Source organism: Myiozetetes cayanensis, unplaced genomic scaffold, assembly GCF_022539395.1.
Source record: "Myiozetetes cayanensis isolate MyiCay16 unplaced genomic scaffold, myiCay2020 scf6-25, whole genome shotgun sequence".
In the NCBI taxonomy this organism is placed as follows: Eukaryota; Metazoa; Chordata; class Aves; order Passeriformes; family Tyrannidae; genus Myiozetetes; species Myiozetetes cayanensis.
The window spans coordinates 54,831,434-54,846,534 of NW_026087853.1; the positions used below are offsets into that span (position 1 = coordinate 54,831,434).

The 15,101-nt window shown below is 50.0% G+C and overlaps 1 protein-coding gene across 1 annotated transcript; it reads right to left on the minus strand.

Moving 5' to 3' along the window:
* Window positions 1-5,050: 5,050 nt before the first annotated feature.
* On the minus strand, window positions 5,051-14,751 carry CDHR5 (cadherin related family member 5). Its single transcript, XM_050336410.1, is given in 15 exon segments — window positions 5,051-5,385; window positions 5,388-5,774; window positions 6,655-6,815; window positions 7,628-7,700; window positions 8,208-8,324; window positions 8,818-9,024; window positions 9,348-9,445; window positions 10,700-10,790; window positions 11,122-11,298; window positions 11,639-11,749; window positions 12,824-12,922; window positions 13,049-13,141; window positions 13,361-13,411; window positions 14,261-14,439; window positions 14,623-14,751. Coding segments are annotated over 15 exon segments (2,112 nt in total). The 5' UTR covers window positions 14,702-14,751; the 3' UTR covers window positions 5,051-5,196.
* Window positions 14,752-15,101: the final 350 nt, after the last annotated feature.

Below are 15,101 nucleotides of genomic sequence, written 5' to 3' on the forward strand. Positions count from 1 at the left end.
GACCGCGGCTCCTTTAATCCTGCGCTAACAACAACAACATCACGTGTTAGCAGGATACGGACCTGAAACTTCACACACCCGCCATTCATCAGCCCATTCACGCCAAATTTTCTGCGCAGTCAAAACGCACCGTTTAGATGCCCAACTTTAGAGGAACTTCGGGTTTTAATTCCCTTTCACGGGAATACCATGAAACAAAAGCCAGTCTTAACAACGAAGAACCTCTGGCAGGCGACGTTTGCAGGGCAAGCCACTCAGATGGTGGCGTTTCCCTTCCCAGTGATTTCTCCCTGCCCCGAGACTCCCACTCTCCGGCCGGGGGGAGCCTGGACGGGACCCGAGTTCATTCGAGCCCCTCTGGCTCTTGCTTTATTCTGCCACTACCTTAATTTTCTACCTGCCTTTACAATCTTAATTTCTGTTAAGGTAGTTGCGGAATAAAGCGAGTTTCTGAATGCTTTAGTTAAAAGTAGTGCTAACATAAGTATCCAGTTTTCCGACAAGAGATGCCGAACAAACGTGCTCTGTAACCAGCTCAAGTTCAAGTAAAGTTCAAGCTCCAAACGACCACCAGAGACCCCCTCGGGCCGCCACGGCCCCGCGCGCCCCTCACGGCCGCCTCAGCCCGAATCGGCCCGCAGCCAGATTTTTCCAAAACTCAGTCCTTTTAATACCTAAAGAGATGCGCAGTTCTGGAAAAAAACTGCTGCAAAATCCCTTCGCTACCACCTTAACTACAGAACTCTGCGACGGAGGGCAGAGCGTGCGTACAGACCGGTCAGAGTAACAGCACGGACCTAATGTTTCGCTCAGTTACCTAGGGACCTTGTGCTCCGTCAAGTTCTTCCCCGCGAATATCCCATTACGGTCCGTAGCCGTATTTTTTCGAACTTACTGTCCCCAACAAATAATTCACAAAACAAAACAGATTCTCCGGAGGGGAGTTTAGAACTGAGGTCTCAGCCCGCAGCCCCGCGCGCCCCTCGGCCCCTCACGGCCCCTTCGGCCCGCGCAGCTCTCACCCCTCACGGCTCCGCGCACCGGTCCCGGTCCCCTCTGTGCCCCGAGCCCCCCGTACCTGTCGGCTCCGCGCGCCCCTCACGACCCGCGCCCCTCAGCCTCGCGCCGTAACGGCCGCGCCGCCTCAGCCCGCCCCGAAATTCAAACGGCCGCCGCCTCCCCATTGGCCGCTGCCGGCGCCTCGCCTGATTGGTTCATTTCCGCGACGCCGCCCCGGGGCATCATGGGAGTTGTAGTTTCCCTCCAGGCGACTCCGTCACGGAGAAATAAATAGTTTTGTAATTAATTCCCTCAGAATTAATATTATTATTACGGCTTCCTACTGCCAGAGGTTGGGTTTAGATGGGATATTGCGAAAGAATTTCTCCCCGTGAGGGGGGTGAGGCCCTGCCACAGGTTGCCCAGAGAAGCTGTGGCTGCCCCAGTAAAATTAAAATTTTCCAGCCCTTATTTACATGGTACAAGCAAAAACTCGGGTTTAACAACCTCATGATGGGGGTGGGTGGTGGTGAAGCGCTCTAACAGCTCCCTACATTAGTTTCAAGTTGTTCTTCAGCATCACCTTGTGTTCCTGTAGGGAACTGGTCCTTCATCTCTCTGAGTGAAAATTGAGATCTTAATAAAATCCAACATCTTCAGGGTCTTAAAAATACTGATGTCTTGCTCCCTTCTGCATTCTAGATCTGTAAAAACTGAAATATGTGTCAGCTGCAAAAAAAAATTTCCCTAGACTTACACAGGAATATCCTGTGAGTAATACAGATTAGCTGCCTGCTATTATTGGAAAGCTGATCAAGAACAGAAATATTTCTCACCAAAAAAAAAAATTGAATATTTGATAAGTAAAAAATGATTTTTTTTCCTTCATAACTGACCTTAACTCCCAGACTCTGAAGGTATTTGTGATGCCTGGAGGTTATGGAGATTCCATATTCTCGAATGACACAAACTTGGATTCTATTGTTGATGGGTGGCTTCTTCTTTACTACATGGACAAAAAATTAATGACATACCTAAAAGGGATACATGGCCTTATATCTCCCTAAAAAATCTATTACTTTTATACCTGAGCAGTTAACACACTTATCCTACAATAAAATGCAGAATGTATGCATAAAGAAATAGAGATCCCAGCATAATATGGAGTATAATGTGGGGTCTTAAATTTTTCAGCTCTTCCACTACGCCTTATCATACAAGTGTTTATCTCAATTTACACAAAAACAAGGTGAAAACCAGAATTCCAACCTCTGTCCTTCATTTCAGCAACCCCTCTGCAAAAGGAGCACGGGAACATGAGTTCTATCCAGGAATTACTGCTGGGTCATTTCCTCAGCCTCAGTTGTTGCTTTAGTCCTAAATCTGTTCCTTTCAATGTTTGGTGGACTCTTGTGTTGTTATTGATTGGATAAAATATCTATTTATCAAAAGGGAAGGCCATAATTTGCTTAAAGTCCATATGATGGATCAATCCTGTTTCTTTAAGTTTTCATTTACTGCTCGGGTCTGTTTTATTTTTATGAGGACTTAGTAACCAACTAATGAAAAAATAAAATGTACAAACCAGAATAAAATTGGATTGACTTCTTTTTTGAGGGAAAAATAATCCATTTTGGAGCTAAGGTCACTCAATATCCATGAAAAATCAGGTTAAAATAGGTCTTTTATGGCTGACTATTTGTCATTTGGCAGTTGTTCTTTTCCTTGGGGAGGCCAAAGGGAAGGTGAAATGGGCACTTCCCAGGGGCGTTATTCCAGGAGAGGGTGCTCCAGGCTTGGGAAAGCCCTGAGCATCCTCTCCTTTAGCAGCTGTAAATCCCAACCCCACATCTCCCACTGCCACACTGGAACAGCTGCTATTCACCCTGCAGGTTTGCTCACTGACTTTTTAGAGCTCTGCATTACAAATATGAAACAAATATCATTCTAAGCTGGTACAGAAATAAAAATCAGAGCTTGATTCAGGACAGGGTGAAAGAGATTTCTTAAATCTACCTGTAGAGTTAAACTTCCAAAGGCATTTGAGTGTCTTTGGAGTGCAAGAATGAGCTTTTCAAGGTACTTAGAGGTTTATTTGCCATCAGAAGACACTTAAGTGATCCAATTTGCTAAAAACATTTCTATCAGTACAGTTTTCTTTCCCATGCAGATGTTTACAAATGGACATGATTGTTGTACAACAGTGCAAAAAGTTTCTCAACATTCCCAGCCTCAGCAGACATACAAATCCAAGACAGATGGAGGGTAAACTCAGACGGACTTGAACTTAAAAGGTTACATTTTCTTCTTGTTCCTTTCCTTTTTTATTCATTTTTTTTTTTTCAAAAAGGCAGGAGTGAAGAACAGGATCTGGAGGCTGTAAGGCAATAGCTGGAGGAAGCTGAGCTCTGCCTGCTGCCAAGTGTTATTAGTTCTCCTCACGACAACCACCACCACTTCCCCAGACACAGGATTTACCAACCACCACCTCCCCGGACATTAAACAAGCATAGCCCTGAAAAGCACCACGTGGCCATGAGGGACACTCCAGCCTCTCCCAGGACAGCCCCAGGGACAGCAGGCTGGGCTCACTCTGGTGTGCCCCAGGGTAGTGGGCTGCCATCAGGAGCTGCTGGAGAGCTCTCCCAGTCCCGTGGGAAACGCTTACTGGAGACAACCCCAAGCAGCAGCAGGAGCCTTGTTTACATGGCAAACACTGGGTGCACTCCCTGCCCTCCACTGGCAGCCAAACCACACCGTAATTCCTGGGCAAGCAGCTCGACTGCAGGAGGGATCAGAGCTCCCCACATCTCCACCTGCAACACAAGTGCAGCTCCTGAAGGCCACACAGCCAGGGCAGCTCTCAGGAGAGCAAACTGAGCACTGTCACACTGGGGCAGGGACATGGATGGGAAGAAAGGATGGGCCTAGAGGATAAAAGCCTCCTTGCAAATCCTTTGTGCTCTGGAGTGCCTGTGGATCCCAGCAGTCATCCTTTGGTTTCTCTCTCTCTCTTAGGTTTATCTGGAGTAATGGCAGCAAAGTGGAGATAGGTTTGTAGGGAAAAGGCAGGATTATTTATTGGTTTTGCTCCTCTACCATGCACTTTGTTGCAATCCTGTGCTCTAGTGCTAAGCTGAGAAAACAAGATAAACACCAGTGACCCAAGTTCCCCCTGCTGCATCCCTGCCTTGGACAGTCCAGAGATTTTTACTGGAAGTTAAACACTCCAACAACCCAGGTCTGCTCTGCAGTGAGCCCCAGAGTGAGAAACCCAGGAGCAGCACAGATTTTGTGCTGATGATTAGAAGATGCCAGTGGAGACCAGCCCAACCTTTGGCTGCCAGCTGGGGGAAGAGCGGGGTCAATGGGAGGTGCAAATCTGGACAGGAGCATCAAACACCTTCCTCCTCCTGCTACCTGGAAACACAGTGCTGACTTGGCAGGGCCATGCCTGAAGGCAATACCTCAGGAGCTCTTTTTCCTGACAGATAGGATATAGACAGTTAAAATAGTGCACAATGAGCGGGTTTATGGCACAGAAAACTGATGACAAAGTCCTTCAGTAAAGAACATGTGATCAGTGCTTGTTAACCAGTGATAGAGGACACAGCAGCTCCTGAGTGTAGAACCTCCTGGCTGGTGGCAAGATGAGGACTGTGGTGGCACATTCCAGCTGGAGCACAGAGCAGAGCCAGGCCCTGAAGTGAGCTCCTGGATACAGTCACAAGAACAACTGCAGGCTCAGAGAGACTTGCTGACACCAAACTGTAACACCCTGAAGGGAACAGCCAAGCACTTATTCACCCACCAAGGAGATGAACACTGCACTGTGTAACTAAACTGCGCCCCAAGCTGGGCTAAGGTCACACCTGGGCTGCCAGGTCAGTTCAGGTACAGCTCTGCTGGACCTGCAGCCAGCTTGGGAAAGGTGATGGAAAGGCACCCAGGGAAACAGGCAGGAAGTGGAGAGATGAAATGTGTTCCCCAGCTCAAATCTTAAGTGATGTCCCAAGGTCTCACTAAAGGGGTAAATCAACTGTAATCTCCTCTGGCCTTATTTGCTGCATTCAGACAGGCAGGGCAGGCAGCCTCATCCTCTGCATTCCAGTTTGCTGCCTGAGCAGAAAGATGAGCTTCATGCCAGCAAAGCTGCTGAGATTCCCCCATTTTGGGGGGTATGTAGGCCCATTTCCATTATAAATCAGTGTCATCTCCTGTCCCTGCATCTGTATAAGACACGTTGACTGTCTCCTCTGCAGCTGGAGATGGGGAGCTCTCTGAGGCGAAGGACACTCCCAGCCCTCCATGCTGCTCATCTGGGTCAGAATCTTCTTCCTCCTCCTCATTCTTCTGCAGATCTTGGTCACTGTCATCATCATCATCATCTCTGCTGCTGCATGGTTCTCAATCACTTCAACCCTCTCTCCAGCCTCTGGATCCACATCGGTCTTAAACCACACAGCTTTGTAGCCATCGTCTGCCACGTGCCTGTCTGTCTTCAGGATGGACTTCACCTCTTTCTCCTGTCCAGTCTCTTCTTCCTCTTTTTCCTCTTTGTCTCCCTGGTTGGAGGTGGTGCTGGAAGCCCTGGAGAGACTCTCAGTTTCTCCTGCATCGTGGGAGGGCGAGGGAGGTGCTGGCTGCTCTGGCACACCGGACTCTGACCGGACACTGCCGTTTTCTGATGTCTGATCCTGTGTGGTGCTCACGTCTGGGTATTCATATTCCTGGTAATATTCATTGTGGTGACCCCCAGAGATTTCCTTGGAGAGCTACAGGAGAGACACCTTGTGATTGTAGTGACAGGAACACAAATAGGGGGTGGCAGGGAAGGGGTGTCTGAAGTGACTGAGCTCCTGCCCAGGGAAGCTCAGCTTGGTTTGCACTCAGACCTATTTGAAGCCAGGGAAAGATGCAGCTCCCTGGAACAGCCACTTTTTACTGACTCCATTTCTGGAGCTTTCTCAGGGCAGTGTGGGCATGTTTTCCAGGAAGGCTGAGCACCAGCACTGTGCACTGATCTGCCCCCATCCGTGTGAGGTGTTACTCTGGAGGGGGATTCACCTCACCCAGGGGGAAGGACTGTTGTTCTCCACCTGAGCCATGTGCTCTGCACTCATGTCTAGGCTCCTGGCAGTCCCATCCTAAGGCACAGACCAACATCTGGTCAGACAAATTACACCCTAAACTCTAAGAAGCAGTCTGCCAGGGGTCTGAGAGGTCCAAAAGTAAATAGCTGAAGTGCTGACAAGTGTCTGAGCCCAGGCTTCTCAAATGGGAGGGCCCTCTCCCTCCTTTGGCTATGGAGGGAGGATGAACTGTGGTTTATATCACAGACATGTATTTTTCAGAGACCACCTCTGATATGTGTCACATTCATCCCAGATTTTGTGCTGTGTCCTCTCCCCATGGAGCTGGGGTCCTCTCCTTACCGTGTCTGCTCATCATGTACCACACAGCTCCAGCCCAGGAGGCAGAAAAGAGCAGCAGCAAACACCACCAAAGTGATGTTACCTGTGCAAACATTGTCTTGGGAGTGATTTTCCACCTTCACACAAATGCCTGCTATTTGGGCAGCCCATCCATTCTTTAAAACCTCCTCAGATGCCACTTTCTAACTCTTAGAAATTCAGGTACAAACAAGGCACTTACCTTCTTCTTCAGCAGGTGTTTGACAGGTTTTCCATACCATTTACTGGATTTCCACACCAGCACTCCAAGGAAGACCAAGGCAATTAAGAGCAGTGCTGCTAAGGTGCCCCCTAGGATAGCCATGTCCTGAGCAGAGTACCTCTTATCAGAGGGGGTTCCAGCTATGAGGCAAACAAACCAGTGTTACAGAGCCCAAGCTGGCAGCCAGTGTGTTTAACACAACCTTTCAGTGGGGGAGAAGAGGCAACCAAATTTGGAAGGGCAGGGAAGCATCCTGTGCTGCAGAATGTGACAGGGATATATTTGATATCACAGAATACCATCTTTTTGCTGTCCTAAAAGCAGAGGAGGTGGTTTTTTTATTACATAGAATATTGTAATTTCCAGTAAATTCCATGCAGTGAAAGTAGTAGCCATTCACAGGACAACGACTATGTTTTCCAGCTTCATTTTGTAGTGTAAATGACTCTGATTAATGATTAATGATTAACGAATCACAGTTTTGTTCTCCTCCTGACTGTTCACGATAATGGACTTTGAGCATCCCTTCCCTCAGTTTATCATTAATGCCCTGGCTTAGCACCTCAGTGACTTTTTGCTGCTTGCTCACGTCTCCTGGGGAGCCACAGCCCAGAGACTGTCCCAGAGCTGTGAAAGGTCTCAGGCAGCCCTTCTTTGCCATGACAGGACACCCTGGGTTCTTCCCCAGAGTGAACCAGCCCCATATTTAGCTTTGCAGTAACAAGAAAAGGCACCACAATACACAGCACCACTTAAGGTCTCAGGAGGCTGTTTGAGGTGTGTAAGGATGTTGTTGGAGTGTTTTCTCTGTTAAAGCCCCACCACGGATGGGGTTGGCCCCAGCCCAGGCCCACAGACCCAGCAGGTGACCTGTCAGGGCCACTCTGCCCAGAGGAGCAGAAAAGACTCCCCAGTCATCTCCAGAGAGCAGTACCCAGAGCCCCCAGCCTACCTGTGGCCGGCAGGACCTCCACCTCAATTACAGTGCTTGCCTCCTGCAGGCTCAACACATCTTTTCCAACAGCCTATGGAACATGGGAAAGAGGGACTTAGGGACTTCCAAATCTCCAGCTCACCTTCCAGGTTTGGGGGGGGTCCTCTGAGGACAAAGTATCTTGTCCATCTCCCCACCACAGCCCTGCACAGGGGCTGGACAGCCTGGTCACAGAGGAAGAAGAGCTCTGAAGATGGATGAGCTGAGCCAGGTCCACGCTTTGTGCAGATCTCCCAGCACAGTGCAGTGCACAGGTACTGAGGGGGTGTGGGGCAGGAGCTGGCACCTCTCTGTGCCCTGCCCGTGTAGCTGCAGCAATGCTGAGGTCAGGCTGGCTCAGACAGCTCCACAGGGCATGGCACTGTGCCAGGCAAGCCCGAGGGACCCCACTGGGCCTGGCAGGCAGATGGACAATGGGAACATGCAGCCTCTTTCAAAGCCTGAAGTTATTAACTGCTTCTTTTGGCCCCAGTAAACAAAGCACTGGAATTCCCCTCCTTCCACAAGCCTGACAAAACAAAGCAGAAAGCTGCCCTACCTCGATGGACACAGTTCCTGGGGACTGCAGCACCACGTTGGTCAGGATGAGTCCGTCTCTGGTCGCCGTGAAGTCGGTGCTGTTCTTGATGTAGTACTCAATGTTTGGGTTGAATTTCTGAAAAGCCAGAGAGTGATGCTCAAACCACACTGTGCTGCACATGAACCGCCCTAACACCCCCTTGGCAGCACTTGTCCAAGGCACCTGAGGTACGAGCAGGTGTGTGGTGCAAAAAATGCATCTGCACTGAGCAGCTGAGAAAGGCTGAACTCACCTGTGTCCCCCTGGTGCTCAGAGTATCACAGACACCTCAAAAAAATTCCCCAGTCTCACCCAGCTTCTGTTAGTAACGTTACTGTTTGCCCAAGCAAAATATATCTATGCAAGGGATCCATGTGGGACTGGCTTTGGAAGAGGGGCTGGGTAGCTTTTCCTCATTACATCACACCATAAGTGGTACTGATCTGTGTGGAATTTCCGAGGAAGTATAATATGGAATACTAGCGGAAAACACGTGTTTGCCTGTCCCCAACTCCCCTTCCTCCTGTTTGCTGATCCTGCTTTGAGCCCAAAGCCGTAAAGAGCAGCCGGTGCATTTGCAGTCTCTTACATCAGGGAAATCCTCATCGGCCGCCGTGATGCTCAGGGGGGTGGAAGGATCTCCAGCCTGGAAGACGAAGCTCCTGGGGGGCAGCCCAACCGCCACGGTGCCGTTGTAGAGCCCCCTCTCAAAGTGGGGGGGATAAAGGCTCTTGTTGATGACCTTTATCTCTACAGTGGCTACCGAGTATTTTCGGACGTTGTTGGCCTGGGTGGCCTGGGGAGGAAGAGAGACAGATGCCAGGGAGATGCTTCTCCTGCTCGTGAGGAGACATGAAAAGACAGGTCTGACACTGTCCCAGCTCGGCAGGATGTCCCCATTCCATGACTTTCCTTTGCTGTCACCACCCACACCTGAGGGAAAATCTCTTAACTGCTGCAAGGGCTTTGACGTGGGTTGGTGTAAGACATGGATCACATACTGGGCCCTTCCAAAAGAAAGGGAGGAACTGAGTTATTCTTAACATCACTGACTCCTGTCACATCCTGGCTGCTGCTTCCCAGAGATCCAGCTGTGCTGTCTGCAATGGCCTCACTTACCATGACTTGCAAGAGGAAGGAGTCTGGGGAAGTCACTATTTTGTTCATAGTGAGATTCCCTGTGTCTGCATCCACTGAGAACACTTCATCTGTATTCCCTGGGGAAAATGGAAAGGCCATTCAATCATCAGATTCCTTCAGACAGTGACCTGGGGCTCACAGACTCATTCTTTTCCATCTTCATGACAATATCCCCAGGACACAGTGCCCTTTTCCTTGCCTGCCTGGGTGCTCCAAGGGTGGGAGTGCTGTCCAAGGACTCAGAGAGACAGAGCACACGTGTGAACCCAATTAAATGAGGTAGGACAGCAAAGCTTTGCATTTCCAGTGCCTGGGCCCAGATATTATCAATTTAAATTCTGATAAATGCCCAGAGCCTCTGGTGCAATTTGAGGACTGGAAGTCTCTACCCAGTTCTCATTTTGTTCTGGGAATGCTTATTTCTCTCTACTGGCTACAAAGGGAGTGTAGACACAAACCTTGTATTGATGTAGGGGTAGAAATCAGGTTCCCACATGTGTGTGTGAATCATAAAAGTACCTATGTTGGACATATGTCAAAATATAAGCAGAATTTTTAGTTCTGTTCCTCACTCTGAGACACTGTGGGCTCTACTTAGACCAAGGACCCCCAGACTGGGGCTCCCTGTGGCCTGTGGGGTAGGGAGGCCACATGCATCCAAAATGCCAGTGGAATTAAAGGTTCTTTGATGTTTTGTTATCAGGAGGATATTCACTGCTGACTGAGGCACAGCTAAAGGGAGAGGAACACTCCACCTGACCAACAGCTTCTACCTTTGCCTTGAAAATTATGCAGAACCCCACTATTGCTAAAATAAAACAAAAAAATAAATCCTTTGATTGACTTAAAGGGCTCAATCGGTGATTGGCAATCAGTTGACTGTATTCGAGTGATCTTCTTGAAATCAAGACTAAACCAGGGTAGGTGAGGCAGTGCCAATGTGCTGGGGAATAAAAACACAATTCTTGGCACTGCACGAAAATCATGGCTGATAAAGTGAGAATTTTAGGTTCATCTTAAAGACTAAATGAAAGTGGCATGACCAGACTGGCATAATCATGTCTGAAAACTTAAAAGATAAAACACGTCTCACCTCCCCCAAAAAACAATTTCATTGAGATTGGACTGTGGGACTGTAATTCTCTTTTTCTTCCTCTCTATACAGTCTATTTCTTCTGCTTAATCCACAATGTTTTGTGGATCTCACAGTGTTTCTGTGGCACACACGGGGACAAATGCCCAGGCCCTGAGTGAGGTGCCATGGGGGTCCCATGTAGGGGATGTGAGGAGTGCTCTTTGGAGAAGGTGACAATGTGACAATGCCCACTCACCCCCAACGATGCTGTACAAGATCTTCTCGTTTATGGTGGAGTCAGGATCAATGGCATAGATGGGACCTGGTCTCAGGATCAGTGGCTCCACCTGCAATGAGAAGGCAAAGCCTCACAAAGCAGCACTAACTCAGCCATCTGAGCTCCCACCATGCAAGCGTGGCTCCGGTGGCTTTGTGTGGGCAGAAGGGGGATTATGGCTGGGACACGGGAGAGGGGAGCCAGCCTTGGGAGTGGTGTGCTGCAGGAGCAGCAGCAGCAGTGCTGCTTGGGGTGGGGAATTCCACCTTTCGGGGTGACAAAGGCTCCCTGTCCTGCAGCACCATCTGCACTGTAACTGGAGACCAGCGGGAGCTCATGGAAGTTATCAGCACTTCCCAGTGGGAACAGCCTCGGGGCCCTGTGTGGTGGCTCCTGCTCACCGCCATCTCTGAGATGTTGACGGTCCCGGAGTAGGGGCTGCTGATGCAGACGCTGGTGTCATTGTGGAGGAGGACACAGGGCAGGAACCAGGGTGCTCTGGTGTCTGCTTGTGTGATCATGATGGTTATTGTTGCAGTGGCTGTTCTGGTGAGGTCGGGGCTGCCCACAGGCCTGTCCTGCACCCGAAGGCAAAGCACACTCTTGAGATGTCAGTTTTATTGCCAAAACAAGGGCCCATCTGCCACAAGCAGTGGCCCAGGGTCCTTTAGCCCTTGTCACTCCACTGTTTAAGGTGTAGCAATTTACGTGAGATTGGCTAAAGCACAGGGTTGTCTGCTTCTGCTGACAAAGGTGGGCCGACTGCAAGTGCGTCCCTGTAATTGTGGAGGGTGAAAGGCTGCTCCAAGCCTAGCACCCACCCTCCCTCTGCCGCCCCAGAGATCTCCCATCCAAACCCACCCTTCAGGTAGCAGACACTGGGCTAACGAGGCATTCTGTTCCTCCCCAAGGACTTACCCTTGCATACAACAGCAACCTTGTCGACTGAAATTTATCATAGTCCAGTGCTTTTTGTAAATAAATTTCAGGGTTATTAACTCCTTTTATGGCAAAATAACCGTCTGTGCCCTGACAAGGGAAAAGAAAAAATCCAATAGCAGACTCAGTCACAGACATGTTCCAAATCCTGCTCATTGCTGTGTCTGTCATCTCAACTGCACCTTTAATCCTGGGGACCTGCATGGGGGGGCAGTGTGGGAATGCTGGATCTATTTAATCTCTGGGACTGCTCACTGGAGTTGCCTGGCTTGTCAAAAAGTGTGTTCCTCCTCCTGGATGAAATCTTTTACCTCATTTATTTCCTACACTCAACAGGTTGCCAACAAGCCTTGATTTTTGGTCCCTGACAGCCAAGCAATCTCACTTCCATGCACAAAACAGGTCAGAGATGGCTCAGCCTCTGAGGGCTGGCAGGATCACCTGCCTTAGCCTCATGCAGCTGGACCTTGGAAGAAACTGTAAAGCCACGCTGAAGAACGTACACTGCAATTTCCTCTACAGCCTTCTGCACTTGCTTTGGCTCCCCTTTAGTCTTAGGCCTTGTCTGCAATTCCTTTGAGTTCCTCAATCCTCTTGGTTTACACCAATGTGAATGCAAAGTCTGCTCCCAGAGCTGAAATTCAGAAACTGGTGGTTTCTGTTTGCAGTCCCTAAAATCCCTGGGCTTATGGAGGTAACGGATGCAGGGTGTCAGGCACTGGTTCTCTTGCTTTAGCTTCTGTTTGCAGTTTCTAGCCAGCCCTTGCACTGCAGGCTGGCATCAGGGACTGTGTGCACAATCCATTTCCTCTGCTGCAGTTGGCAAACAGGGCAAGGGCTCCATTTCCCATCTGAATCAGGGCAATTCTGAGCTCCCTGAGGTACAAAGGTCTCCTGATATGTTTACAGATCATCCCAACAAGACTTCCCTGAGTCATACAGCTCTGAATATCCCAGATGGAAGTTTAATCTGTAAAGTGCAATAAAAGTGTGAGCAGTGAGAGGATTCAATACCTGCAGCATCGATGGCTCTGTTCTGTTAACCAAATGAGTGTTTGGGGTTTGTAACAGAGGAGAGCTAAATGCAATGACCTCTGCCTGAGAACTGGGGCTCTTCTGAATCCAGCTTCCCCAGAGCTACTGCTTCTGGCCAGAGATGCTCACCTGCACTGTGGCTGTGAGTTCATAGTAGATGACGTCCAGGTCAGCATCGGTAGCGCTTAAATCTTCACGGGCCACAACGGTTGCATTCACTTCTGTATCCTGAAAAAACACATTGCTGGGGTTATTCTCTGTGTGAAATGGGCTGAAGCCTCTCCCTGCTGACCCTTCCCCAGTCCCAGAACACCGAGTGTCCCAGTGCCCTCCTCCATTCCCAAAAGCACTCACCTCTCGGACAAACCTGGTGAGATTCGGCTGCGGAAACTGCGGATCGTTGTCGTTTTCGTTGAGGATGGTGACAAAGATTTCCAAAGAATCGCTCTGCAGAAGGGGCAAAGGGAGAGAATCAGAGCCAGAAAGAGGCTGTCGGGGCTGCTCCTGCTTTGCAGAGGGACCAGAGGGGATGGTGTAAGGAGCAGGGCTGGATGGGGCTGGGAGAGTGGTGTGTGTGCCCACAGGGGGAAGGACACCTCCCCATGCCGGTGTGGGAAGAACAGAGGGAGGCACGTGCTGGGTGCAGACCCTCGTGCTGGGGCTCACCTGGCCAGCAGAGTCCTCACAGATCAAGCTCACCACCAGCAGGGGGTCTTCCTGCAGGAAACACAAACCCACCAATGCAGAAACAGCCAACGTGTGCAAACTCCTTCCAAAGCAAAGGACCCAAATTTATGCCTTGCTGAATCAGGAATGCTGATGGGCTTTATCTTGTTTTCAGGTGTATCTAACTTTTCCTTTCTTTCCTTAGTGCTGGGATCTTGTTTACGATGGAGTCAAACCAGCCCAACCTTCCAGCCTCTCTCCCAGCATCTCCTGTAAGATGCTAACAGAGCTGACCTGTCATTTTGTCCCACTTTAGGTGAATTCAGATAGAGATTTCTTTTTAAATTGAATGAATCAGAAATGTTCCACGTGGCAAGTGCAGTGTCATCTGTGGGGTGTTAACTCTGGCTGCTGCTCTTGGCTCAAATAAATGTGGGGTTTTACACTGAAAGAGAACTTAAGGATGGTTGTGGCTGTACACAGAGCACTCCAGGGAGGGAAAAGAATGCAGCAGCAACCTAAATGAACCTTTTATGCTGCCTTTCAGCTTCACACAAGATCACAGGATCACAGAATGGTTTGGGTTGGAAAGGACCTTAAAGCCCTTCCAGTCCCACCCCCCTGCCATGGGCAGGGACACTTTCCACTAGCCCAGGTTGCTCCAAGCCCCGTCCAACCTGGCCTTGGACACTTCCAGGGATCCAGGGGCAGCCACAGCTTCTCTGGGCAACCTGTGCCAGGGCCTCCCCACCCTCACAGGAATTGGGAATTCCTTCCCAATATCCCATCTAGCCTTGCCTTCTGTCAGTGGGAAGCCATTCACCCTTATCCTGTCACTCCAGGCCTTTATCCAGAGCCCCTCTCCACCTTTCCTGCCAGTCCCTTCAGGCACTGACTCACCTCATAGTCCACCACCTGGGTGAGCAGCAGCTCAGCCCCCTGGATGGCGAAGAACCTGCTGTCGGGGAAGCGGGGGTCGATGGAGACGGTGAACCCTGGCTCCACGTGGATGGTGGTCACCACGTAGTTAGGGGGGTTATTTTCAGGAACTTTCGGGTTGCTGTCACTGACAGAACATCCTGGAAAGACACATAGATGAGATGGGAAACTGCCTGGGGATTCCCACTGGGAAGGAGTTGGTGTGAGCCAAGACTCTCTGGTCCCCTTGGAGTGGTCACTGAGCAAAGCCACTACCTCCCACCTGTATCCCACCACTGCCTGGGGACACTCCCCAGTGCCCATGACCTCCTGCAGGAGCTTACCTTGCTGCTGTGCTGAAACTCGTGTCATGAGGGGCAGAAGGAAGAGCACAGGTGTGAGGAGCCAGTGAGAAACAGCCATGGGGAGCTGCCAGTGGCTGAAGAATCCCTGTTCCAGCTAAGCTGATCCTCTCTCCCCGTTTCTCCCGGTGCTGTCTCCTGCACTCACAGCTTTGTGACGGCAGAAACACCCACTGGAGTGGATTGCTGAGCTTCAACCTTTGCCTCCTTGCCTCATTGGATGAGTTGTTGAAAGATTTACCAGTCATGGAACATGATGACACGTACATTCCTGTTCCTTCTTCTTTCCCTGGGTCTATCCTGTCCTGAACTCTCAGTGGCAACGAGAATGTATCTGAAGCATTTCAGAACTCAGGGCCAAGCCCTCCCCACTGAGATGAGCATGAAGGACAAGGGTTGGCACTTGGGAAGCTGCCTGTATTCTCCAGCCTCTCCCAGTGGGAAGGTTTCTGATGTGCCAA